This window comes from Argiope bruennichi, chromosome 3 (genome assembly GCF_947563725.1).
Source record: "Argiope bruennichi chromosome 3, qqArgBrue1.1, whole genome shotgun sequence".
Lineage (NCBI taxonomy): Eukaryota > Metazoa > Arthropoda > Arachnida > Araneae > Araneidae > Argiope > Argiope bruennichi.
The window spans coordinates 36,476,788-36,504,318 of record NC_079153.1 but is presented as its reverse complement, the minus strand read 5'-3'; the positions used below and the strand labels follow the sequence as shown (position 1 = coordinate 36,504,318).

The following is a 27,531-nucleotide window of genomic DNA, read 5'->3' as shown; positions in this document are numbered from 1 at the left end:
CCGAAAGAATTTGAGAAAAATGAAAACTGTGGGAAAAAGTAACAGTTACAATCAATTGTTATTGTATTTTTCCCTTCAATACTTAATGCTGAAGACGCACGACATTAAAAAGGGAATTTTACGATTGTGTTTATTTATAAATGAAAATTGGTGATAATCGTGAAATTAAATGTTGATGAACATGTTCATGCTCATACACTCGTGAGTAAATAAACAGAAAAAAAATTTATCTTTGGGTATTCTCAAAAATAAGATAACGTCACGTGTAAAAGTGTTTTTTCTCTTATTGATAACAATGTTAAGTTCAAGGGAATGAAGACATTATTTTGATACAAGATAAAGGTAATGACCTATTTTCATTTTTTTACACTTTTTATTTCTATAATTTGTGTTCGTATTATTATATATATATATATATATATATATATATTAAAAAAATTGTATTTGTGTGTTAAATATACAGGTTATCCACCAAAAGAAAGATTTTATTTTCTTAAATATTGCACCTAGGCATATACTTATAGATAAAAAATTTTATTAAAACAGTAGGCAATTGTATAAAAATATTTTGGGTTTTTTTTCTAAAGGCAGACAATAGTAAAAAGTTAAAAAAATAAAAGTTTTTTAAAGTTTTTTTTAGTGTAAAAGTGTCAATTAGTAAAACGTTTCTCTTATAATCGTCTACACATATGTCGATTACATGATTGTTATAACTTTCTGCTAATGATTTCTGAAAAATGCGGTATATTATAATGTGGACATTCAATGACCATTTTTAGATCTGCTGATTTTTTGCTTTTTTGCAGGCAAATTTTTTTAGTGATTAAATTTTATGGGAATGCCATTGGCATCTCTTACGTTTATGTTTTATAACTGAAGACTGAAGGACCACAGTACTATTTGTTGTGAAATGGGACCCAACTGCCATCAAACAAGCTGAAATTTGACTCCATCACCACGAGAGCCATTGTTTAAACAAATAATGTACCTACAACTTTCACCTAAACAACGGACTTACCTATATAATTTTTACACGATGATGGAGTTCTATATATTCACATACGTTTCGAAGCTTTCTTTTCCTGCATTCTAATAAACCTATTTTTAATGCAAAACTTCATCAACTCCTCTACTCTACTGAGGTTATTGATGTGGCCAAAGCCGTTTTAGACAGATCTAATCCTATTGCACTACTCTACAAGATAACAACAACAATGCAAAACTTTAAATTAAGCCATTTGAAAAAAGAGAAACGAATAAAATTAAAAAAAAAAAAAATGGGTTCTGTTTGAATGGCTGATAAGCATCGAACCATCTCGAGAAACGAATGAATGAAAGACTTCTTAATCGGAGGGAAATTAAGTTATGTTAGCAATTGCAGGATGAATCAAATCAAAATCAAATCTGTCAAAACTGAACAGAATGTCATTCATTTGATGAAACATGCCAACTTTTTTTTTATTAAATAGTAGAGTCATCAATATGCATCACAGAGTTAACTTTTGAACCTTCAGGATAAAAATTTTTGATTCAATTCTGTTGTCACAGCATTTAAAATAATATTTCATAATTTATTTCCTAGTCGTTGTAGAAAATAAAATCAATACTGTTGAATTCTTTCAAAGATATTAAATGCCCCTCAGCTAGAGTATATTTTTTAAATCCCGATTTGCTTATAAGCTACCATTCCCACCCCCTTAAGATAAAAATTTTCTACTTTATATCTGCAATTCTTTATAAAAACAATTGTATAACAATTATACAACAATTTATAAAAACAATTTTGTATAACAAGTAAAAAAAAAAAAAAAAAAATCTGCACTACAATATTATCTCGATACAAAAATCTACCATGTATAGGTTCATAAAAAAAACCCGACTGATATTTCCCGTGGGAATTTAGCGACAATGAACATGGTAAGAATTTTTTCCAGTGTGTGTGTGTGTGTGTATATATATATATATATATATATATATATATATATATATATATAGAGAGAGAGAGAGAGAGAGAGAGAGAGAGAGAACAGAATAGATAGATATAGTGTTACGAATCTAGTATATTCAAAATATATTGGTTTCTTGGCAAGGGTTTTGGCGATTTTTGGCAAGACTTCGAAATGCGAAATTTCTACACTCTTTTGAAGAATTTGCGCCTCTTCCGAAAGAAAGATTTTTGAAACCCTTGCTGTAACAATAGAAAGAAGAATTTCTAAGGCAACTGCAAAATATCAAAGACAATGGCCTTTTCTAGCTCCATAATTACCGGTGATAAGCCCTACCGAGGCTAAGCGCTCCTTCAATCAAATTCACTACGCCGAAAAAGGCTTGCTGTTATGCTTTCACTGAGTAAATGACTTAACTGACACGTGATCATCGGCGTTTTTGACTAATTAATTTGGCCGAGAATCCGAACCGATAAATCTTTTCAATTTATCCCATTCTCTGTGAGTGAGTTAACGTGTTGCTGCTGTAGTCCTTTGAAGACTGGGTTCTGTTTAGTTTATTAACCGTAAATAAATTTCTGTTGCTGTCTTCTAATTCCATGCTCATTCAATCCGTGAACTGTAAAACAAAAAGTAATATTGAAGTTTTTAACTAGAGCATAAATTGATTTGCGTGTCAATTCATATAGTATTAACCTTTCAAGTGTCATTGTTTCTACAAAAAACTGTTTTACAAAAGTGGCCAGGCTGTAAAGTCTTAGTTTCGTGTTGAAGGGGTATGGATTCTAGATTCCTTACGGCCGGACTATTTCGAGCCATGGAAGAACACTGGAAAATTTCCATGGATTTTTTTAATTTATTTTATTTTTGATGGACACAGACTACACAAATGATCAAGATTCACAGAATAAAACAATAAAATAAATATTTACGCAAAGACATTAACCATCATCTTGATAGGATGCAACCACTACCAAACATACTCTATCGTTTTTCTGATTTCGACTAGAAATCAGAAAATTGCTATTGCTCAATTACAGCAGCCTCATTTTTATTTTAGCCACAAGGCTTAGCTGTTATATCAACAAATACACATAGAGTGCCATTAGTGCACGTTAAATCTGCCATTGTGGTTAACAACCTCAAACTGGTATGACATGACAACTTGGAGAGTAGAGTATTGATGCAGCTATTATCTTCGATTCTATTAAAACTAATTATAATGCCCATTTTCAAATAATCCTCAATTAGCTTTAAAATGGTATGTTACTTTAAGTAAATTCAACTTGCTTCCACTAATCAAAAACTGCATAGTGATTTTTATTGAAATTATTTGGATTCCTTTGAAACGGGTCGCCTTCGATAATTAGATGGCTCCCCAAAAGTATAATATTTAATTTTAATTAAATCGATCGTTTAGATATAACTTCATAACAGTGATTCCCACACATTGTCAGATATTAAAGCAATGCTATTTTAATCATTTTGTTTATTCTGTACATGGAATTTTCAAATGGAGCTCGTTCCTATGACATCAAAGCATTATTAAAAACGTAAAGGTGGGGCTCTTTTAACTTTCGCGGTATTAGTATCGGTTAATTTTTTCTTCATCTTATGAGTTACATAAAAAATATAAATATCCTTTATCAAAAATGGAATATATCCTTTATCAACAATTCTTTGTCAGCATTACTATTAAATTTTTATCATTAAACTAAGAATTTTTAAAATTTTAAAACGGTGCAAAATTCATTTTTGTTTAATAGATTTGCAGAAGAAAATTCTAATTAATTTTTTTTTAAAAAATCACACTCACTTCCACCCACCAAAGCATATTTATGATAGAATTTGGTGGATGTAGTTCCAACAGTTTGGCCTTCAGAGTGCCAACACATACACATTCAGTTTTATTATTAATAGTATTCTTATTAATTTCATTATAAAGAATGTGGATAGGAAAAGAATAAATTTTTATTTTTTCAACTGTTGCAGAACTTTATTACAGGACTTAAACTCAGAACTGAAAATCTCTCTTTCCTTTTCCTGTAACTTTAGAAAATTGCTATCATTTCAATTTTTCTTTTATAATAAAACTTACTGGCGAATTTAATAATATTTTCAAAGTTTATCATACTGAAGGTAAAAAGTAATGATATTAATGAAAGTTAAATAATTGCTATTCTTGCATTCAGTAGGATAAAATTTGTTTTAAGGAAATTATAAGTCAAAAAAATTAAAATAAACAAGTTAGTTTTAAAGAAAATTTTGATATAATTTTTCAGATGGTTATTAATATACAGAATAACAGTATACTATTTAAATGTCAACTAAACATGATTATTTTAGTGAAAAAAAAATTTTTTTAGAAAAGGTAGTTAATCTTTTGAGGGTTTCTTTATTTGAAAAAAGTACCATTTTTCAAAAATTGTAAATTGAATTACCATCCTTTAACATAAAATATTTTACGTCTGGAGAATTTTTCCTGCTTTTAGTTCTCTCAGTATGGGGGGGGGGGTCGATACTTGTTCATTATAGCTTAAATATTATTCCTCGTTTGTGACTCTTGTTGTTTGTTATTTCTCATTTATACCTGGGGAGTATAAAACTGGTTACATTGCACATTTTTGCCAAATGTTTAGAACATTTGTGTATTCATTGTTGTAATTTAACAATTTTTCTCACAATCATCACTCAAATATGGCACTTTTACAGTATTTTGATGGCTGTCATCCTTTTTGAAAGTTTCAGAATACAACTTGCCCTCTTTCTCAGCATTTTAGGAAGAAAGAAATAGGTATTTGTTGTTCGTATATTTGCTTGTAATTATTTAGTTCCATTAAAAGAAATCAGACAGAAAAGCTTGGCATCTGTCACTAAATTTAATGAAAAGTTTCACTGATCATTAGAATAGTAAATCATTCCACAAACAAAAGTTAGAAATATTTTAAATTGAATATATTCAATAATCCAAGTACAATACAAACAATAGAATTTGTCTTGGGGAATAAGGAGTAGATTTTTCAAAAGCAAAAATGCACATTAAACTGAAAGAAGTGCTGTGGCAATTTGAAAAAAAAAATTCAGTGCATTTTGAAGGAAAAGATAAGAATGAAGAGCTAATAATGGCTTTACATGAAATAGGATGTTACAAAAAACAGGAATATCTTTAATTCATCAGTTCTTTTCAAAATAAGGTCTAACATTTTTAAAAATAACATCTGAAATAATAATATATCTTTCAAGAATTTTTTTTTTGAAATGATTTTATGAAAAATGTATATTACTTTCATTATACATTTTAAAATACCAGTTAATGGCGATTTATATAAATTCCATTAAAAACAATTTATTCAAATAAGAGCATTCAAACAAAACTGAAAGCAAATGATCCACAAATCCTCCTAAAGGTCACTAAATCGCAAATCTTAGAGGGATATTCTTATTTTATTTTCATCCATTGCAATAATTGATAAAGCAATTGTACTTTTGATGATTGAATTTGTTTTAAATATATTCACTAATATTAAAGATCTTTTCTACAGCAAATTCTTAAATCAAAAATCATTTTCTTACACTGTAAATAAAAAAGAATTTAATCCACAAAAGACATGCATTTAAAATTATTTTTAAGACATTTTAATTTAGTTTTCAATGGTGCTTTTTCTTGCGTACAGCCGACTACCCCGCCACCACTAAATGAAGCAGTAACGACAAGATTTGTTGTGGCCGACTTTGGTGCTGTAATATTTTTCAAAATATAAAAATATCTATTAAAATATTTTTTATGGTAAAGAAAGTGGAACAGGTGCTATTCTCCCAAAGGGTTAAAGATATATTTGGGATTTTACTAGAGAAGGAATTTTACACAAGAAGACATAGTCATAATCTAAAGGATTAATAATTCATGTTCATGATTTATAAAGACAGTATTTGGCATATTTTGAAAACAGTTATGATTAAAAAATAGTTATTTTTTCAGAAATAATGGTAGAGATATATTCATTATCACTAATTTATCAGTAAGTTGTCTTTTCCCCCCTTCCTTTTTTTTATAAATATATCTAGACTTCTGTCATAACAGGAATAATGAGTCAATAAAAATCTTTGTATTTTCAGTGCTTTATTCAGAGTTAATGAGCAGGTGCATGTTCATTTTTTAATTATTGTTATAGCTCAAAAATGCCATATTTGAAATTGTAATGTCTGTAGCTTTAAATATTTGTCTAAAATACTATAAATTTAAATCTGTTTTCTACAAAAAGATTGTTGTAATTGCTTTATTATCACTCGTTTTGTTGCCATAGAAACTTATGCTAAGGGAAGGGATCAATTTCAAACTATCCCATTCCCACTCACTTCAACTAAACTGAGTACAAAACTAATATATGAAGAGAGCTGCTAATAAAAAGAAAAATTATTTTGTAAGCAGAAGACAGTATTTATTGGCACCTTGCAAACAAAGAAGCTAAATCGATTAGATGTTATAATTCAAACGGAAGATACAGCAATGAATGTCACAGTCATGACTAGACTTAGCAGACTGAAAGTTTTGTCACAAAAACTAAATTATACAAATGGTACTTCTAAAATACTGTGTTAAGACACATGAATTGTAAAATGAGCAACTCAAGCAAATGATGTGAATATTCTAGTATAAGAAGAATAAAAAAAATGACAATGAATTTAAAATTAGTTTTGAATATATAATGCAACAGAATCAAAAAGGTACAAAAAATTGACAATACACTTAAAAATAATGAAGTTAAAGGAACGAAGAGACTAAGAAAAACAATTTTAGCATAATACATTAAAATCCTAAAATAACAATACTGTCATTAAAATGAATCGCAACACAAAAGAAGGTCAATAAAAACACAATTATCAAACAAATATAGACTTTATTTTGATAAACATATAAAAACAATTGTACTTGCAAAAATTGAAAGACACAATACATTTACCCCCACCCATTCATCACAGGCAAAATTTGCATGACAAGAAAAATTGCAAACTTGAATAAAATGCTTACAGAAATTTCATTACTCACAGAACAGCTTTAAAACATTCTATTCATTTTTCTTTATAAAATGTTCCTTTAAAATATCTATATCTAGAGAAATATATCCATACTGCAATGAGGAATACACCTATCATATACAAGTTAATGACAGTACTTTCTTTTGGCATGTAGCATTTTGAGACCAAAAAGGTATCAGGAGCAAATGCAGCCTAAAAAAAAATTAATTAAAAAAATAGCACATATAATTCACTTTTTAAAATGAAAAGAAACAGAAATATGAAATCTCAACTTTATTATAAACAAACTGGGAATTATAAATCACTATTGCATTAATTTCTCTCACTCTAAAATGGTATACAGAAAAGATAAACGCAACAGTCTTTCAAAATAATTTAGAACAGTCTACAATTTTTTTTTTGAAAAGCTATAATTAAACGATTATTTGGAGTGAAAATATTTTAATTTAAAAATAAAATTGCAGATAATAAAAGGACAATTGCATTATATTTTCAAATTTAGTATTATTTTTTTACTTTAATATATATATATAATGGAACTATACATTTTATTATGTATTTCAAATTTTGCTTGCAAACAATTTAAGTGCAAGGAAGGCTTTGTGGAAATTAAACAGTTAATTCATTTTCAAGAAAACACATGAAAATATTTTTATCCTCTGCAAGAGTATCGGCTAATAAGAAGAAACAAAAAAAAAAAAAAAAAAAAAAAATTTAAATTCAATATAGTTATTTACTACATTTTTATGAAATTCTACATAGCATATAAAAATTCTTAGTTTTCCTAGTTTATGATGTATTTGAAAGAATCTGATGGAAAGATATGCTATTGTTAGTGATTGCAAATTTTTCAAAATGATTGCATTTTGGGCCCAGGACCAAAGTTTAAGAAACTTTCTATTATGGAAAGGCTCTGAAAGGTATCAAATGTTTTGTTATTAAAAATTACAATAATCAAATTTTTTTTACACAGGTTTAAATTCTGATAGTGGGATTATATATAAAACTGTTTAGAAGTTAATTAAAGTATTTACTTGAATATGCTAGAAGTTTTTAAACCAAAATGTCACTTAAAATTTATTTTTTCATATTTATATTCAACAGTAATTTGAGTGAAACTGACATTTTTTTAAATAATTTTTGAATAAAAAAACACTTAGTCATATTGTGTTTAATTTAATCAATTGAATAAAATTCAGAGCAATGACATTCATGCATTGATTTTGGAGAAAACTGGCAAAAATCTTCAAAATCAAGGTCAACTTTGAAAACAGAGGTAACAATTCTTCACATTTGATGAGAATATTTTGATTTTCAATGGATTTTAGAAGCAATAAGAGATATCAATTTAAATATATGAAAATCATAATATTCAGAAATATTTAAAGACTTTTTGGAATAACAATAAATAAAATGCGAAATGCTAACCTTCATTACACAAATATTATCTATTTTATTTATTGATACACTTCATATGGTCATAAACAAGATTGGATTTGAAATTCGTTGATATCGCAGTTAAGTAATGTTTTTTATTATCTCTTAACTGCATTATGGTGTTCATCTCACATTAAAAAAAATATTTAAAATGTGTGGATATGCAAATTTTTCTTAATAATAAAACATAGTTTTGATATTATAAGAAAATGTAATTCTAAAACCAAACTTACTAGAATAAAGCTGGGATCATTTTTATTTCTCCAGCTGAATGAAGGAATTGTCCATTCTGGAATACGCTCTCTATGAATAGTGAAACAACCATGATGAGTGTGACCACTGAAAACAGCTCTAGGCTCTAGATAATCAAGTACCTGAAAAACACAGAATAAATGCATTACTATTGTTTCATTTATATATATATATATATAAGCATTATTTTGTTTGAAGCAGAATGCAGTTTCGAAGACAGAAAGATTCGTTGAAGTTTTAAAGTTCGCTTTATTTTCTCTCTTGGGAGGCAGGCAGGCATATTACGTACAAGCAGCATGGACAAGCACGTCTGCTCACAGCAACAGATTAGTCAAGATGTGATGTAAAAGGAGGGAGAAACAAATTATCCCTGTCTTGTATACTGTGATGTTTTAATAGGGATTTCCATGGCATGTCAATCAAAAAGCAAGGGAAATACAGGGATCTTTTAGAAAGAATTTGTAAAGTCAGTGGTATTTTGTCACTTCACGCAGAGTATGTGAAAGTGTCAGCGTTTAGCCGAATCAGCAATTTTATAAAGCTTCCCTTGAATTAATTAAGCAGAGAAAGGGGAATTGGATCAGGTAATAAGAGAATGAAATTACTATGGGCTAAATTAAGATAAAGCTTTGGAAATTAATTTGGATTAAATAAAGTGGTGTGTCCGGGCCCTTTGACCCACAACCATACCTTACAGTGGTGTTCAAGTAAGAGGTTAATACTTAAAAGTATATTGAAAGTGACACCTAAGTTTCCCCTACCTTTACATGATACAAACATTAATATAGAAATCCCATTCATCATTTTATATTAGAAACATAAAAAGAATTATATATTTGAAAATAGTATATAAGCTTAAATAATCATCAATAATAACAACAAAATATTAACAATTAAATGATATGGTGCACACATGTATTCTGGCTATTATTCTGTAGTTCACTTAATTTGGTGAAAATAATTTGACAGACTTGTTTATATTATTCTTAAATTCTAGAAAGTCTGACACAACAAAATTATTAAATTAGAATTAAATTATTAAATATGATGAAAAATATTATGATTTCACCCAAATGAAATATCAGAATAGTAATGATTTTAAATAAAGTATTTTAGCTGTAAATAAAAACACAAGATTCAAAACTTCAGGTAAAAAACTTGGATATGAAAATATTACTTGCAGAATTGAAATATTTCATATTAAACACTTCTGACTAAAGTGAATCCAAATGTTCATTTGTTACCATGAATTATTTAACAGTTATTGTCAGAAAATAAAAATTCCATTTAATATATGTTGTTGCATCTTGTATTTAGAAATTCATCAATTTTCATGATAATACGGTTGTATTATTGCACATAAAGAGTAACAAATCAAAGCAGTTAAATTACATTATAACAAGATTCCTCATATCAATAAGGCAAGATTTCGGTATTGGTGATGTACACTGATGTCCACAAATTAAACATAATGCAAGTTCAGGAAACGAAAGAGTCAGAAGCAAAACAAATGTGACTTATTTGTAAAGTCTATTTATTAAACAAAAGGTAAAGAGCAAAAAAGATGCTATATGTTTGATATCATTAATAAAAATTGTGATTTTTTGCTCTCTGGAGCAAATTATAAAAAACTATTTACAAAAACCAATATTACATGGTTGGTATGATGGTTAATACATAGTATGTCTCCCAGACAATGTAATACAGTTCGTGCAACGCCTAGGCATGCTATCAAATTATCGATCAGATCTTGGGTAATATTACACCACTCATCAAGCAATGCTCTCCGAAGCTCCGGTAGACATGTAGGAAGTGGTTAACCGGCTGCAACTTGTCGGCCAAGCATGCCCCATACATGCTCTACTGTATTCAAGTTTGGTGAGAATGCTGGCTAGTCCATACGGGTGATATCCTCCGATCGAAGGCATTCATTTACAATGTTTGCGCGGTGAGGACGGGTGTTATTATCTGTTAAGAAAAAGATAATTTAATCGTAATTATTATTACCTTTTTCGGTTAGTTTTCCTAGCCAAAGTTCGAAATGTACGCGAAAATGCCTACATAAACAAAAGCATAGTTTGCTTCCGTTCTTTCTTGAGAAATTGTTTCTTTTAATCTTTAAACATATTCGTCTCGTAAATAATAAATTATCATAATCTCGTGCTAATTTAATATTGTCTAAGATTAAACTATTTAGATGCAATCATCTGACTAATTAGCATAAGATTTCGGTATTTCTGATTCGAGTCGTAACTACTGTGCAATATGCAAATGTAAATATGTATGTACATGTAAATCAATCACGTGATCGCCATGAGATCATATAAAAGCGGATGCCAGCTTTTGTAAGGATATATCCGAATCCATTCTCCCGCTCTCTGGCTTGCTTTTCGCTCTAGCGACGTTTGTTTGCTACGAGTTTCAGAAATGTCTGAGAATAGACAATATAATACTTTTTGTGCTTTTAAAATTTTGTTAAAGTAACTTCTTGATTTTATATTTTCTGTTGAACCTTAATGAATAAATCCCGTTGATGTTTTTAAAAGGATGTTGATCTCCAATCAATGAACTTTTGAATCCTTTGCATCGTAAGTAGTATTAGTATGCGATTAGATGAACTTTTAGACCACTGCGTGAAATTAGAGTTTCTTCATAATTAGATGCAGCCAATGCTACTCGTCATTTCATAAGAAGAAATTTTAACATTATCCATAAACACGAATTCTGTGCCCATGGCGCCACGAAACAAACATATATGTTGTTCCAGAATGACGTCCCGATAGATTTGGCCTATCAGAACCCAGAATAATTCCTCCCCAAACGAGCAATCCTGCACCACCGTAACGGTGTTGTTCAATGATGTTCTCTCGGTGGTAATGGGTACCTGGCGCTGTCCATATGAAAGTCCGTCGAGAATCAGACTGCAAGTTAAACCTGGACTCGTCGGAAAACATTTCACAAGCCCACTTTTGCGGTGTCCACAATGCATGTTCTCTACTCTAGGCTAATCGCACGCGACAGTGAGTTGCAATAAGTGGAACACACCTGCAGGGCCGCCGCGTGGGGGTGGCAAAATTGTTCACCGCACAAGGGCGCCTGGGCCAGGGGGGCGCCAAAATTTATAGTACTTACAGTTTTTTAACTTAATGTTACTTAAAATAAAGTTGTTAATTATACGCTTGCAATTTTGCATGTTTTATAATTTCTAAGCAATAAAATGAGATTTTATTTTATATTTTAATATTATTTTACTTTTGTTTTCCTTTCTACGGGTTGTTTTCTTTTGTGTAAAACAAAATTTGATTGCCGATACAAACAATAAAAAACACGTTCCGTGTGGAGTTCGCGCTATCACACGGAACGTGTTAAAAATCTAAGAATTTTTAACATGTAACAACAGAAATTGGCAATGTTTTGTATCGGCATATATTTATTCTTTACGTGCTGTGAAGCTGTTGCGGCTCAACGTCGTTGTTTAGTTTGCTTTTTTTTTTATGATGGTGGCGGCGCCACCGTGCGTTGTGTGCTCTTGAATTAACAGGGAATACCTTTATTTTTAATCATATGCGTAGTCGCTGCTCTTAAAGTGTGTACATTCTGTGAACTGCTTCGGATGCAAAGTACTGTTATTAATTGTTTTCAAATCGTTTTTTGTTTATAACTGCTCTAAAAAATAAGATTATTATTTAGAGGTAAATGAACAATCTAAATATATTATTAGTATTATTTTCATAGCAGTAAAAATTCATAAAAGGAAACAATCCATAAAGAAAAACTTTTGTCTTTGAAATTAACAAAATAATTCAAGAAGCAACTTTTTATTTATCTCTATAAAACCCAGATAAATATTACCCTTAATTGGGCAGAATTTGATTTATCTATCTCTGATATACAATTACAATTTCCAAATAATCGAAAAAAAATTCTAAAAAACTTACTAATAATTATAGCTTTTTATCATTAAAAGTTTATAATGTACCTGAGATGTTTTGAATATTTCAATTGCTTATAACTAATGCTTTTTAGTAATTTGTATGAATATTGGTTTAATTTGCTTAAATATTTTGAATCAGCAGAAAGAAGAAAAAATTTAACATTAAATTCCCAGAATAAATTTTTCGCAAAAAAAAAAAAAAAAAAAAAAAAAAAAAAGTTTTTAAAATTTTAGTTAAATTAGTTTCGTTATCTGAATCTTTATTTAGTAGCAAAGCTTTTGACTTTCAAATAGTATATTGAAAGAAAATCATATGATGCAGCACATATAATTTGCAGCAGTGCAACAGAACCCCATAAAGGGGCGCCAAATTTCCATTTGAACAAGAGCGCCTAATACCCATGCGGTGGCCCTGCACACCTGACAGGCCAACGAGCATATAGACCAATATTCCCTAAGTGTCTGTACACGGCCTGCCTTGAAACTGTCGTACCAGTGGCTGAAGAGAGCTGACAAGACAGGTCTGATGCTGTGCTCATCTGTTTCTTTTGGCAGTAACTGCCAAATACCGGTCCTCATTCGACGTTGTAACTCGGGAGCGACCTGTGCTGTAACGTCTAGTCACATTACCATCATCTTGGAATCGTTGCCAAAGCCTGGAAATGGCACTCTGAGAGATTCCAAGTTCCTCGGATACTTCCAACTGGGTATGCCTACATTTCAGATGGCCGATAATTCTACCAAGTAAAAAATCATCCAAATGCGTCCTTTGTGTCATAACTATGCAGTTATTGCACTGAAAGGCTTATAAAGCGCTTGCGAACAATTTTATTTCCTTGTATTCCTTATACATCACTCTCTTACACTCTTATAACGTACTATCAATGTCATCTTGTGGCTTCCTGCGATTCGCATATGATTTTTGAAGATGTGAGTAAACATTTTACGGGTGATATATGTATTTTAAAGTTCAATTTCTGCATGACTCTGAATTATCCTTAATTTATGGACATGAGTGTAATTAATGAATTTAGTATGTTCTCAAAAAATCTTGAATAAGGTCTCATCCCACTTGAGATGATATAATTTTCTATAACACTAAAAAACTAATACTACTTAACTAAGATTGCAATTATACATCATCAAACACAAAAATTGTCTTGAAATATATACAAATTCCTGGACAGGATTATTAAATAATTATAAATGTTACTTTGCTAGTAGAGCCTCTAGCTAAGCAGTCCCAAAATTCTCTAAAAGGCTCATTAATTATCTGCTTTGGTGCAGCATCTGGCTCACTGCAGTGAGAATCAGAAGGACGGTACAGTGGAAAATGCTACAAAAAAATATTTTGATACATCTTTAAGATATTTTAAAATAAAATAAAATACACTAAAAACAATAATAATATATCTTTTCATTTACTGATTAACATAAATCGTTCAATTACTGCAATAAGAACTATTTAAAAGTTTATGATTTTAATAAGCAAACTATGCAAACAGAAATTTCTTCTCAAATCCCTTAAGAGGAAATGATAAGTCGATTCATCTAGTTTTCTATGTTAATATAACGGCTATAGCATGAAAGTTGTTAGAAAACTGGATTTTTAAACAAATAATGAAAATAAACAATAAAACCAGTTTAGTATTCTTAAGCAATTTATTGCAAAGCATTTTTGTTCGTAAAACAATAGAGAATTAAAGAATTTACATCGTTGAATCCAACAATATAATGAATGTTTGATCCAGAATTACAATAATTTATAATTAATGATAGAAAAAAAGTAAACTCATAAATTAAATTTTATTATAAAAATACTGAAATAATTATTATTGATTTAATGATCATACCTGAAGGAATATTGGCGGACTATAAGGTGGCAAAGATTTGTACTTTTTACAATTGTTGCTTGTACCCCCATTCTGAAATTAAATTCAACGTACATATTGATATCAAATCAAAATATTTTATTAATTGAAAATAAAATAAAGAATAATATCAAATACTTAAATTATCAAATGGAATTTAACAAATAAACACAGGTAATCATTAAAATAAGATATTACTAGCAAGCCTTACATTTTCTATATTTAAGCATTGGGCTTGGAATAAAAAAAATTGACGAACTTGCAACAAATAACTGTTTAAAATCATAAAAAAATAAATAAATAAAGGTTTACTTAAACTTATAAACTACACAAAAAATTAGTTAATTAATTTAAAATTAAATGCAATGCAGGTCTTTACTTCACAAAAAAGTAAAATAAAGTAATAATATAAAATCATTTCTGATCTGAAAAAAATTTGCATAATTGACAATAATTACATTAATTGATTAGCAAAATAAAAATTTGAAAACAAAGCAATCTAGACAAGATTATAAATAATCTTTAAGTACTTTAAAAAAAAAAAAAAAAAGGCTAACTTTTTAATCGAAATTATTATTGACATAAGATAAAAATCACTAGATATTGTATTAGATGAAAGTTCTCATCATCAATAACATCAGTGGGGGTAATATTTAGAGTTATTATTAATCAGATTAATTTCAAATTATCATTGACGTAAGATAAAAATCACTAGATATTGTATTAGATGAAAATTCTCATCATCAATAACAACAGTGGGGGTAATATTCAGAATTCAAATTATTTTGAGAAAATATTTGTAAAAACAGTCGACTCAAGGACTCAAGTGGAGTGAGTACACAACCAATATAAGGGCAAATGAAAAGAATTAGAAAACAGACTTAAAAAAAAAAAAAAAACTATTGACAAGAAAGAATAAACCCTCATGGAAACTGCAACAAGAACTAAAAAGAATGGCAGAAAATTTTTATCAATATGTTTTCATATTATGATTCCTTACGAAACAAAATTCGACTTTATATAATTACAGAGAAAGTGATACCAGCAATAATAGAAACAACTTTTTTAGAATTAGCAGCTTTTTGTAAGTATGATTCTGAATTTTGTAAAGTGTAAAATTTCAATCATTTATATATAGCCAGAAATGCAAGACAAATTTATAGCAACTTTGGGAGATAAAGTTTCACTAACATATTATCAAACAAGTAAAAAAGGCCAAATATTATTCTATTATATTTGATAGCAATCAGAATGTTTCTTACAAAGACCAAATAAACCAGGTATTAAAATATGTAATGACTGAAAATCAGGAAGTGTGAATCTTTAATAGATTTCATTGAAACAAAAAATAAAACCACTGAAGGGCTTTCAAACATGATTTTGAGCAAGCCTGAAGCAGATGGTCTCAATATAATGAACTATAGAATGAAACACATATTAATGCTGCTGTTATGGCTAGGTATTTGCGAGTTCATGTAAAAAAAAAGTGCTTTAGTATCTTGTTCAAAGCATTCATTAAATCTGGTTTGCTTACATGCTGATTCATATATATATCATAATAATACTATTATATCATATCATAATAATACTATTTAGTTGGAATTTGATTCGTGTTCCTAATTTTATATAATAATACTTAATATTGTTAATGCATATCATAAATACTATGAATACATCAATAAATAGCATATATGTAAAAATCTTGTAATAAATGTGTTTATTAAGAAACATTCAGGCATGACCATTTTATTTGTACATTCATAATATACAAGTAAAAGAAAATCATTCCTCCTGAAAAGTTCTTTAGGATTTTGGTAAAATTTGGAATAATTTTGATTTAAAAAAAACCTAAATAAACAGGGTAGTAAATTCAGCCTATGTCTAAGTAAGGACAGCCGAGATTCACAGTATGCTGTTGTATAAAATGCCCCCCACCCCCTAAAAAATTATAGGATCATTTTAAAAATAAAAAAAAGACAAATTATGGAACCATTGTGAAAATAATACAGGAAACACTTTTGACCATATAGTAATTATATATGTATTTACCTTAGCACAGCGTAACATTTCAGATATATCTTTCAACTTCTCCTCAGCAGGCTTACATAAAAAGCAATTGTCACCATGTAAGGCCATACTGTTGACTAGAACAAATATATTATTATTTATTGTAAGCAATTCAACAGAAGATGTGTTGAAGGATCTCTCAAAACGTTCTTTCAGCTGTGGAGATATTCTAAAGAAGGAAAAATAAAATGATATATTTAAATTGCAACAGAAGTTATACAACCGAACACAAAACATTTTTTATTTTAAAAAAAATCAGAAGCTAAACAAATATTTTCAGAAACAAACATTACATAAAAAACAAGTATGTTTTATAAATTTTATCAATGTTTTTTAGGGTATCCTACATATTTTAATAATATAATTAATATTAATAATAATATTAAAATATAAAGTCACTCATGTCCTTAAGAAACATTTAAAGTGAAATATACAAGCTGTTCCATAAATGGATCGACAAACTCAGAGAATTGTTAGTAAACATCAAGAACAAAAATTGCAATGGAAAGTTGAAAAAATGAAAATCGTGGAGAAAAAAAATCAAATTTTGTATGAAAATATTATTTGTAAAATCATTTTTCAAAAGGTAATGACAACATGCAGATAAAATTAAATAGCAAGCTATACATTGTGCACATTATTAATTTTCCTTTGAATATTTTTATTTAGCCAATTCATATTGTTTAGCTCCATGTGTAAAAAATAATTCATCTCCATAGAATTACAAATGGAAATGTAGAGGTTTTTCTAATAATATATATATATATATATATATATATATATATATATATATATATATATATAAATTCTTACCCATAATGGAAACCAATATCATGATTGCCAATTACAACATGAAGTTTTGTATTTTCTGGAACACTGAAAACACTATGAAAGCGTTTAACATAGTTGTTAAACTGTGCTTCATTACAATGATGTCCTTCATCAAAAATATCACCTAAATAGAAAGTTTTAAATTGAGATAGACACTTGACAATGTGAAGTAAAATATCATTGTTGCATGCATATAAATATTAGCAAATTCTTAATAAAGCAAACACTTATAAAATGCTATTTCTAGGCAAAATAGTTTTTTTTTTGTGCTATAAAATGTTGCTTTAATAAACAATTAATTTTCAGAAAAATTAGTTTTCAGTTACATGAGAGAGGAATTCAATAAAAGATACAGCCTATCAGTATACCAGTTGCTGCAAATAAAAGCTATAAATATTCCAAATGAAACCCTGTTTAAAAAAATTGGGAAGAGTTTATAACTTTGTGATTTAAGAAAATAATATTCAATTCCAACAAAACTTAAAATACAAAATAAATAAAACTACTCAATAATTGGGCCCTTGTATTTGATTATCATAAACAAAAATAGTAGAATTCAAAAGAGGACTGAATTTTATAACTGACTTCAATCTTTCCAGAAAAGTGTAAATGAAATATGTTTCAGTAATTCAAAATATGTAGTTAGTTAAATTTCTTTTCATCCCCTCAGGGTTTATTTTTAAATTATAATAATATACAATGCAAGAAATGATTGACAAAGAGAAATACAGTTACATATAATGATGAATAATTTTTTCAAACTCATTAAAAGGGCATTTTTGAGAAAGATATATATAGTCATGATTTATGATATACATACATAAATCCTTCAGATATGAAATTAATATATTCATATAAAATTAAAATAATTACAAAGATATGTAAGTGACAAAAAATATAATGATGAAATGTCTTGGAATTTTATATGATATTTAAGTATGGAAAAAGAGATGATCAATTATTGTACGCATTTTAAATTTGTCCAAATTAATAGTTTTAAGAAACAGAAAATAAAAAAATATAAAAATTATTATATTTTATATATTTATTCTATTAAAATATTAGAAGTAAACAATGTCAAACATATTAGTCTTATAAGTATTAATACTTGAACAGTACATATAAATATGTTTCATTGGTTATATACTTTTAAAATATTGGCATAAGGGTGAAAGCACAAAGTATTAATTGCACAAATTAAATAAGTCAAATCAGACGACACTTAAATACAGCAATTCCTAGTAAAAAAATGAAAATTTGCTCTTCCTTCCACAAAAGAAAAGAATATATATTTAGAATTAAATATATATATATATATAATAATGATAACATCATTTCCTAAAGTAGGATAGTTTTAAATGGAGAATAAGGCATAACACAAAAGATAAAATTATTAATTTTGCATTAGATAACAAAATCTTTCAAAATGCAGAAGAAAATACCAATATTTTAATAAAAAGTATTAATATTTGTAGATGCAGTGTGAGATGTGCAGTTGCCAGCTAGAGTTTTGTAAATTAATTTGATTTTGATTACTTATTTGTGAACAAACATTCTTTATATAACTATCAGTATGACTATGTATTTTGTAACAGCTTTGCAGCAAAATAGTATTTTTAAAGTTTCAGTAACAAAACAGGATTAGAGCAACAAAAAACTTACTATTTATATAAATTGTTAAAAATAGCTTCATGATTAATAAGAAATACAAATAATCCTTAAAAACAGCACTTTTATGCAGAAATAACTCATTTCATGTAAAATAATACCTAATATAAAAACAACTTGTGGATTGTGAAGAGTCATTGCTGTCTGGAATGTTCTGTACATTTGCCATTCTCTGAAAGAAAATATTAAAAGAAAATTATCAACATTTCAAAATTAATTTATACATGTAACATTTACATCAGAAAGACTATTATTAAGTTTGGTGAAAAATATTATTATAATACAAAAAAAAAAAAAAAAAAAAAAAAAAAAAAATCAAAGATTTATATTTTGATATTTTATATTATTTAATTTTTAAGTGCTTATACAATCATCAACAAGTAGTGCTTGCTTAAAAGCTAGATATTCTATAGCAATGCTATTGTAAATTTAAACATAATGATTAAGCAAACCAATTCAAACATAATTTTCTCCCGTATAAATGACTTTAAAAATATACTGGCTTCCAAAAGGTACAATCTGTTTTTTGGAGTTCATCTTTAAATGATTGCTAATAAAGGGAATAAATATAATTTATATAAAATATATTGAGTAACATTAATTTAATTAAAAATTAAAATAGATCTATCATTTATTTTTTAAAAGAAATTTCCCTTTTTATACAAATCAGAAAAATTATAAATATTTTGACTGCATGATTTCTAAACAATTTCTATAAAAGTTACTTGTCTTCAATTTTATGTACTAAAATATTGTTGATAATGTCTCAGAAAAGTCAATGTATTCTAATCAATTACAATGACAAGCCATTAGGTGGATACAAATAGGTTTGATAAAATTTAATGCTATTAGAAGGCTTAATGTGCATTGCAATGTGGTTTAGAGCTTCTGGGATCAATTTCATTTAAAAATTTAGACTCAGGGAGACCTGTGTCTAAGTTGGAGATGTATTGAAGATTCCTTTTTATTATTTCCAATCTGATGGAGTATGACAACAAAAAGGAACAGTTTCAGATCATTTTGCTTTCAACAAGAATAACACTATAAGCTATTATGATATGAAAGTATCTTCACAAGCAAAGTCTGTATATCCTTGATTGTTTCCACAAACAGAAAGCGAGGATAGTGTGCTTAGATCTGAAAATAATGACAATCTGTACTCTTCAGATTTACTTTTAAGAGTGTTTAAGCTGTGTGCTAATGAGAAGGAATGCAGCAACATTTCCATCAATCTAACATTGTTAAAACACAGAATTATAGAAGGGGTGATTAAGGCTGGAATCATTTGGATGATTCCACTGACCTCCATGTATTCCATGGCAGAATTCTCAATGTTACGATATATGTATGAGATCTTCAATCCATATGTCGAACTATACAACGATGCTATAGATGAGAAATTCATTCTGCAGATGAAAATGCTTGATTTTACCAAACTAAATTTTTCATAGAATATCTTAAGGATCAAGGTTTGAAGTAAATAGATTGGCAATTTAATTTTGGGATTTTAATCCTATACAATTTCTCAGAAGCTACTTTAGAAGACAAATGGCTGCTTATATAGCCTTCCAAGATTGTTAAATGAGTTTGAACAAACATTACTTTATGAATGATCTTTATTCCCTAATTCAAGCTTAGAAAATCCATGTGATCAATGCATAAAGGTAAGAAAAGATACATTCCTCATGAATATCTTTAATTTAATCATTTTAATTTTCAAAAGATATTCTTCATTCAGTATTTTCTACAACAGTAAACTTCTGTAAAAAAAAGAAAAAAAAGATACAATTGTGTAACTGTAAATTATGTTTGATGATGAAATTAGTTAAAATTCAGCATATAATTGTTTAATATACAATTTTCTAACTTTTGAAAATTACCAGAGACGTATCTGCAGAAAATGGTGCTAAGGGTAAATATCAAAATCATGCAAAAACAAATGATTTAGAAACTTGATGAAACAATGAAACATTATTGAAATTTAATTCATATTTGAATTAAATTGCAATAATGAAAATTACTGCAGCAAATCATATGTAAAAATTTGTTAAAATTACAGAAAAGGTACATACTAAATTTATATCTTTGTAAGATAATTTTTAAAATTTTAAGATGTGGTAAGTATTATTTTTGTGCAATTATATCATGAGAAATTATTAATCTATTTAAAGATTAAAAAAATTTGAAATACAAATTCCAAATTTTTAAACTATATTTTTAATAGTCTTAAAAAGTTTGTATTATATATCTATATAATTTAATAATTCTAAGCCAAATGGTCTAGCTTGTAAAGAATGCTCCAATATGCAGAGAGACAACAGATACAACATTTTCTTTTAATATATAAGAAGATACATCAGCAGAATGTGCATTATATATGGATGTTTTTTTTTTTTTTTAATAAATCTAAAAGGCATTAGAATTGTATCACAAAAATGTCAAAAAAATTATAATATTGTTTTGAAAGTTTTGAATAAATTTTTGATGAACTTGCTCATAAAATTTGACATGTTATAAATTAAATCATTTAAAACATGCTTAAATAAAAAACATGGTTGTGTGTGTGAAAGTTTTAAACAATAGGAAAATATTTGATTGTACTAATTTTGTACAAAAAAAAAATCTGGATGATATGCATACAATAAATTTAATCAAGTAAAAAGAAAACTGACATAAGGACATTAATGCAAAAATTATATAAATTATTTTGTGACATTATTAGAAATTTTAAATATCTTAAGACTAACTTTCATTACATTTTACTAAATATGTTTTTGTTTTTTCTTCTCTCCATACTCTCTGAAAGTAGAAATAAAAATGTTATTTCTACTTTTCTTATAAACATGAATATGGAGGCTGTAATATTTGCTAAACATGCTGTAAAAAACCTTGTGGATTTCTTATGATGGCCGAATGTAATCCCCCACCCCCAACCGTGAGGTTAAAATTTTTGAAAATTACCTTAGTTTTTCAGAGATGGATTTTTGTTTTCAGAAACTTTGTTGAATTTGTTCTGAAATTGTGAAAAGGAGTGTATTCTTTAAGCTCTCCATCACTAAGCTAGAATCACTTTAATTTTTAAGAATCTGAAAAACAAAATTGAAACAAACCAACAACCAGTTCTCTATGAGAGTGCTCAACTACAAAATGCTCTCTATAAAGCTTTCTCATACATTATCCAATAAAAGTCCTTCTCCTAGCATAAAATTGTGTACTTTGGGTACAACTAAATATGCTTTGCACGGCAAAAAATAGTAATAAAATATAGAATTCTGTATTAAATTTGGCATTTTTATTGAATCTATTGTGTGACTATGCATTCTTGATGTCTTTTTTTCTGACCAATTAGAACTGAAATTTGACATGGAACTACAGTACATGTTCTGTCTGTACCACCCTAGATATACTGAATTTCATTGATTTTAATCATTATGAATCATTGTATTTATATGCATGCAAAAGCATTAAAAATCCATCAACCCTTTAAGAGATTTAGTTCAAAATTTAATAAGAATCTATATTTTACATGCTAAATCTATGTACCAACTTTGCATTTTGCTATTATTGAGTTCACTTGTACTTGAACAAGCAAACAGACTTTCTGTGAATGATTTCATTCAATTTTCGATACAAATTTAAAAATTTGGTCATAAGTCCATATACCAAATTTCTTCCATTTAGCTCAACATGTTTTTGAGTTATCAAGATTAACAGACAAAAGTCAAAAATGTGCTTTTCAGAGAATTATGGTGATTTATAAAAATCTTGATTTTGAATTTTTTTTATGATTACAACACTTTTTCAATATGCAAATATTTAATAAATCAATATGTGTCTTAGTAAAGAAATACACTTTGTAGTTACACTGGTTATTGAAAGTTTTCCAAATTTTCCCCAGAATGAAAATCAAATATGGAACTTTTTGAAACTAATTATGTTTCAACATTATGCAAGTCAACAATTTGTAAACATTTTTTGTAAAAGTTTATAAATAAAATTTCTAATAAACTAACAATTATTCAATTTTATTTGATACTGTAAACTGAAGTATGATATAATGAACAGTTTTATATCAAAATATATACCTCTATATTGTATCATAGATTTTTACAGATAGTTAATAATTTTTTTAAGTCAATCACAATATTACTTTTCAAAACTTTTATAATTAATATTATACCTTCAAAAATATTTTTAATTAAAAGATAATATCTATTATAAAAAGAAAAATTACAATAAAAAATTTAAAAAACTGGGCAAAAACAAGAATAGAAAATTATTTTCATTACAAAATATTATTTAAATTTGTTATGCAAAGCTATAACAAACTTCAGTAAATTTTAGGCAAAATATTTTTTAATCATTTTAAGCATACTGATCTGTTTACCTCCTTAATTTGTCGAACCAGTGTCCAAATCGTGGACCTAATAAATGGACATCAGCTAAAAGCATTGCCTTCACTGTTGAATGCTTTGTATTTGTCTGAATCTGAGGCCATGTACATTGTAGTAGTACAATATAATATATAAGAACCTGTGCAAATTCAAAATTTGAAGAAATTAGAATACTAAAATTTTACAAAAGAATTTCATTTTAAAATAAGCATAGATTTATAATAGTAAATTTGATGACTCAAATATCATACCTCACAGAAAAAGAATAAAAAACCCAGAAGAAGGGATGTTTTCCCTAAATGCCACCAATTAATACAACGCATAAAACGCATCCCTTTCAACCTTATCATTCCATTCAAAAGCTATATGAACATGAAAACCAAATATTAGAAAAACTATGAAATCTATACACACAAATGATTATATAAAAAAGCATTTTTTAAACAATCAAAACATTTTAATTCTTAAGCCAAAGCAGAAGAAAATAAAGAGCACTCAAATTTTTACAGTCAACATATCATAAAATTAATTACTTCTTTTTTAAAAAAGAAAAAGAATTTTAAAAGAAATTTATAGTAACATTTTCAAAATAGAATTTTTTATATTTAATAATAGCCATTAAAAAATTTAAAATCATACAATCAAAATCCAACAAATTATCATCACATAAAAAAATAGAGGGCTCTAAATAAATTTCTGTGATAACTGGTGGAAAAAAAGAATAAAATATAACTAAATTCTAATAAATTATTACATAGACATTTACTTTACAACTATAAAAATCCTATAATAACAGATAAAGCCGGTTAATTTGTAAATTTCATTCTTAGATTTGAAAACTTTTAAATTCATTACAATCACAAGAAGAAATCAATATAATAAATCGATAGGATAAATCAAGGCTTGAAAATTAAATCACTTTTGTTTAGTTCTTCCATCAAGAATTTTAGATAGTACATACGTTGAAATATCTTTTATAGGAAAGTTTTTAAATAAAAGGAAAGGAATAAAAAAATTTCAAAAATATGTTCGATTACGAGGGATTTATTAAAACATAATAGAAATAATACGAAAAAAACAAATTTTATGAATTATGATAGAAATCTGGATGTTTCGGAATGATTCCGCACATTGTTGAATTTTGATTTGTAAGCAATACAGAAAATACTTAATTTTATAATCTTAGTAGATGCATCAATAACAGAAACGTTGAAGATATAAATACGAACTATGTTAAAAAAATGTACATCAAACGAATTAAAACTGCTAACTATTAATAAATGGTATCTTCATTTTCCCATCATGTTGAAAGTGTCGGCAACTAAATCTGCAATATAAACAGAAATGTGAAGGTAACGTTGCATTAAAACTTCATACCAAGATAAACAAATGAGAAATCGAAAGTGATATTGCCAGATACCTTTGCCTAATGTTCACAATTTCATGAAATTTAACGGTAGTAGTAACGACAATAACAAACGTTAATTAATCATTGCCTTTGAATAAATATTTGATTGAATTCATGATTAATATGACATTACTTTTACGAATTTATTTTTCAATCATCAAGTGCATTGCAAGTTCAACAATGAGATCTCTAAGAATTAGTCATAAATATTTTTTAATTCATTCATCAATTCATAGAAATACTGGCAGGATGCTGTTATATAATCAAACAAAATTATTGACCTAAGTTATGGTCAATTGTCTGATTTGTATTCATTTATTGGTATTCGATGTCAAGCTAATTTTAGCCAATTATACTCAGATGATATATTTACAATGCCGAATGTTTTAATTAAAAATTTTATGTAGTTTGCTCATGTCGGCATCTTGAACAAAGTAGTATTAAACTTCTAATTTCATCAACACCAACTATTTTAAAAGCTGTTACACCGTTTTGTTCCTTGTTTAATCCTTTATTTTCATGTCATCCAGCCTAAAAATATGAATTTTAATTTGAAAAGCGAGTGTCTAATCTTCAACCAATACAAAAATTTCTTTGATGAAACTGTGGCGGTTCGGAATGCGGGAGAATAGAACCTGGGACCTTGTGGTTCACAGTCCAGTAACATGACCATGATACAAAAGCAATTGCCCGTGCAGCGTAGTTGTTAACTGGTTTATAAGCTTTCACCAGTTGAGTGGTGATGTATTAGCTGTTAATTCTAATGCGCCTGTACCCATCTGAGAAGCGCCAAGCGTTATGGCGAGCGTGTGTGGGTGAGTGGTTGCTGCGTCAAGTGAGCCTGACGACTTTGGTTGCGGGTAGATGGCTCCACAACAGCTGTACGAAGATTGAAGTTTCATCCTCCGAGATCACCAATGTGGTGAATTGGTATGATTGAGGATAGAACCTGAGACCTTGTGGTTCGCAGGCCAGTAACATGACCATGATACAAAAGCAATTGCCCATGCAGTGTAGTTGTTAACTGGCTTATAAGCTATTCACCACAAAACTGAGCATCCTTTGCTCAAAATGTACGAACGGAAGATAAAATCATTTAGCATTTAAGTTGTATGTGTACTACAGAATATTTTTTAATAAGAATCTACTCATTATCAAAAAATAAAACATTTCTTCATACTTTCATTAATAACAATGATTTAAAAAAAAGTTCAAAAGATAGTATTAGTAGGAGCTATGAAAAAGATTTGAGTTTCACTTCATCATTTAAATATATTGTTGCAAAATACACTTAAATCTTTTTTAAATTAAATAATCTTTAAAATTACGTAAAAATTGCGGGAGGGGATCATTATATGACGGAAAATTAGTACCATTTAAAAGATAATTTTTTGAATTTTAAGATGATTTAAAATCATTTTTATATTGTGATATTTCAGAAGTTATCGCAAAAAAAAAATTTAAATTATAACTTTAAAATAATTTTAAATGTATAAGTTATATTTTAAATGTAAATAAGATTCTAATAATAATTCAAAAAATTTCAACGTGTACAGTCCTATCCTCCAAAGTATATATGTGATAAATTTGATACACTAGGTCAAACGATTTGGCTTGTGGAGCCTCAACACACACACGCACATATATATACACAGAGAGAGAGACATACACATACATACATATGTACATAGAGAAAGAAAAACATACTCACACGCATATACATAGAGAGAGAGAGAGAGGAATATATATACACACCCATATACAGAGAGAGAGATACATACACGGACAGACACAGAGATACAAGCACACACGCGCACGCATCTATTTTTATTATTTATAAAGATTTGGTTTTCATTATGAATATGAATAGAATGCTTTTCAATTTATCAAAAAAAATTTTTTTTTCATTTTCATTAGCCATTGGTACAATCAATGGGGATAAAAGGTATGGAGATTCTACTTCAGCGCGCCATTTTTACCCCACTTTGATCGAAAACAATTCTACAATAATTTAGATTATTATGAGGTAACGATTCTCTATCTAATCAGAAGCAGGAATTGTAACAGTTAGTTAATTGTAACTTTTAATTAACTTTTGTGATCTCTTAGAATTAAAGAGTTGGAATGAACAGTGACAATGAAATGCGTTATTCTTCAAATATGAATATGAGAACTGAAATCATTTAATAATTGTGACTTTTTTTTTTTTTTTTTTTTTTTTTGGAAATAGAGGTAAATAGCTTTTATTGCAACGTCTATAAACTCGTAGTTTCAAATTTTGATACTCTAAGTCTAAACTGGCTTCAATTGATCGTTAAATTTCCTCAAAATGAGAGAAAAACAATAAATAAAATATCATAGCATCGTTCCAATTAATTGTAAGGAAAATTTGCAAAATAGACCCCCAAGATTCAAAGTAGAACTGTCATGTTATAGATGCTTGCAATAATCGTTTGTGAATCGTTTTAAATCGTTTTTGAATTTCTGATGAGAATATGCAGTCTCATTTTATTATTTAAGAAATCATGTTTTATACTGTATTCAAATTAATGGCGAGCGGGGAAGGAGGTGGGGGTAAAGGAGGCATAAGTATCCTGAGTGCACTCTTAGGATGCTCCACGGTAACAAAATATTATCACGTTTATAAAAAATTTTTGTTGAAAAACTTTAATTATAATTTTTTTTC

General features: G+C 27.8%; 1 protein-coding gene across 2 annotated transcripts; it reads right to left on the bottom strand.

Annotated features, from left to right (window-relative positions):
* Positions 1 to 6,824: 6,824 nt before the first annotated feature.
* LOC129963998 (metallophosphoesterase 1-like) lies at positions 6,825 to 24,843 on the bottom strand. Of its 2 annotated transcripts, none has more exons than XM_056078646.1 (10): positions 24,709 to 24,843; positions 23,689 to 23,799; positions 23,431 to 23,576; positions 19,145 to 19,215; positions 17,358 to 17,499; positions 16,527 to 16,713; positions 14,460 to 14,531; positions 13,820 to 13,942; positions 8,654 to 8,794; positions 6,825 to 7,175 (listed from the first exon to the last, which is right to left on the bottom strand). In XM_056078646.1, exons 2-10 carry the CDS (start codon positions 23,785 to 23,787, stop codon positions 7,017 to 7,019), a joined length of 1,140 nt encoding a protein of 379 aa, XP_055934621.1. In that variant the 5' UTR covers positions 23,788 to 23,799; positions 24,709 to 24,843; the 3' UTR covers positions 6,825 to 7,016. The 2 variants fall into 2 exon arrangements, with proteins under 2 accessions (XP_055934621.1, XP_055934620.1); XM_056078645.1 differs by having other exon boundaries at positions 24,667 to 24,820.
* Between the last annotated feature and the right edge of the window lie 2,688 nt (positions 24,844 to 27,531).

What these genes read in the sequence shown, in the direction of transcription:
- LOC129963998 (XM_056078646.1), bottom strand. Translation starts at nt 23,787, where the DNA reads ATGATAAGGTTGAAAGGGATGCGTTTTATGCGTTGTATTAATTGGTGG. An exon ending in TTTTATTCTTTTTCTGTGAG is followed by an intron (nt 23,577 to 23,688) that starts GTATGATATTTG and finishes GAATTTGCACAG; the next exon opens with GTTCTTATATATTATATTGT. An exon ending in CTAGAGGCTCTACTAGCAAA is followed by an intron (nt 8,795 to 13,819) that starts GTAACATTTATA and finishes TGTGTTTTTCAG; the next exon opens with GTACTTGATTATCTAGAGCC.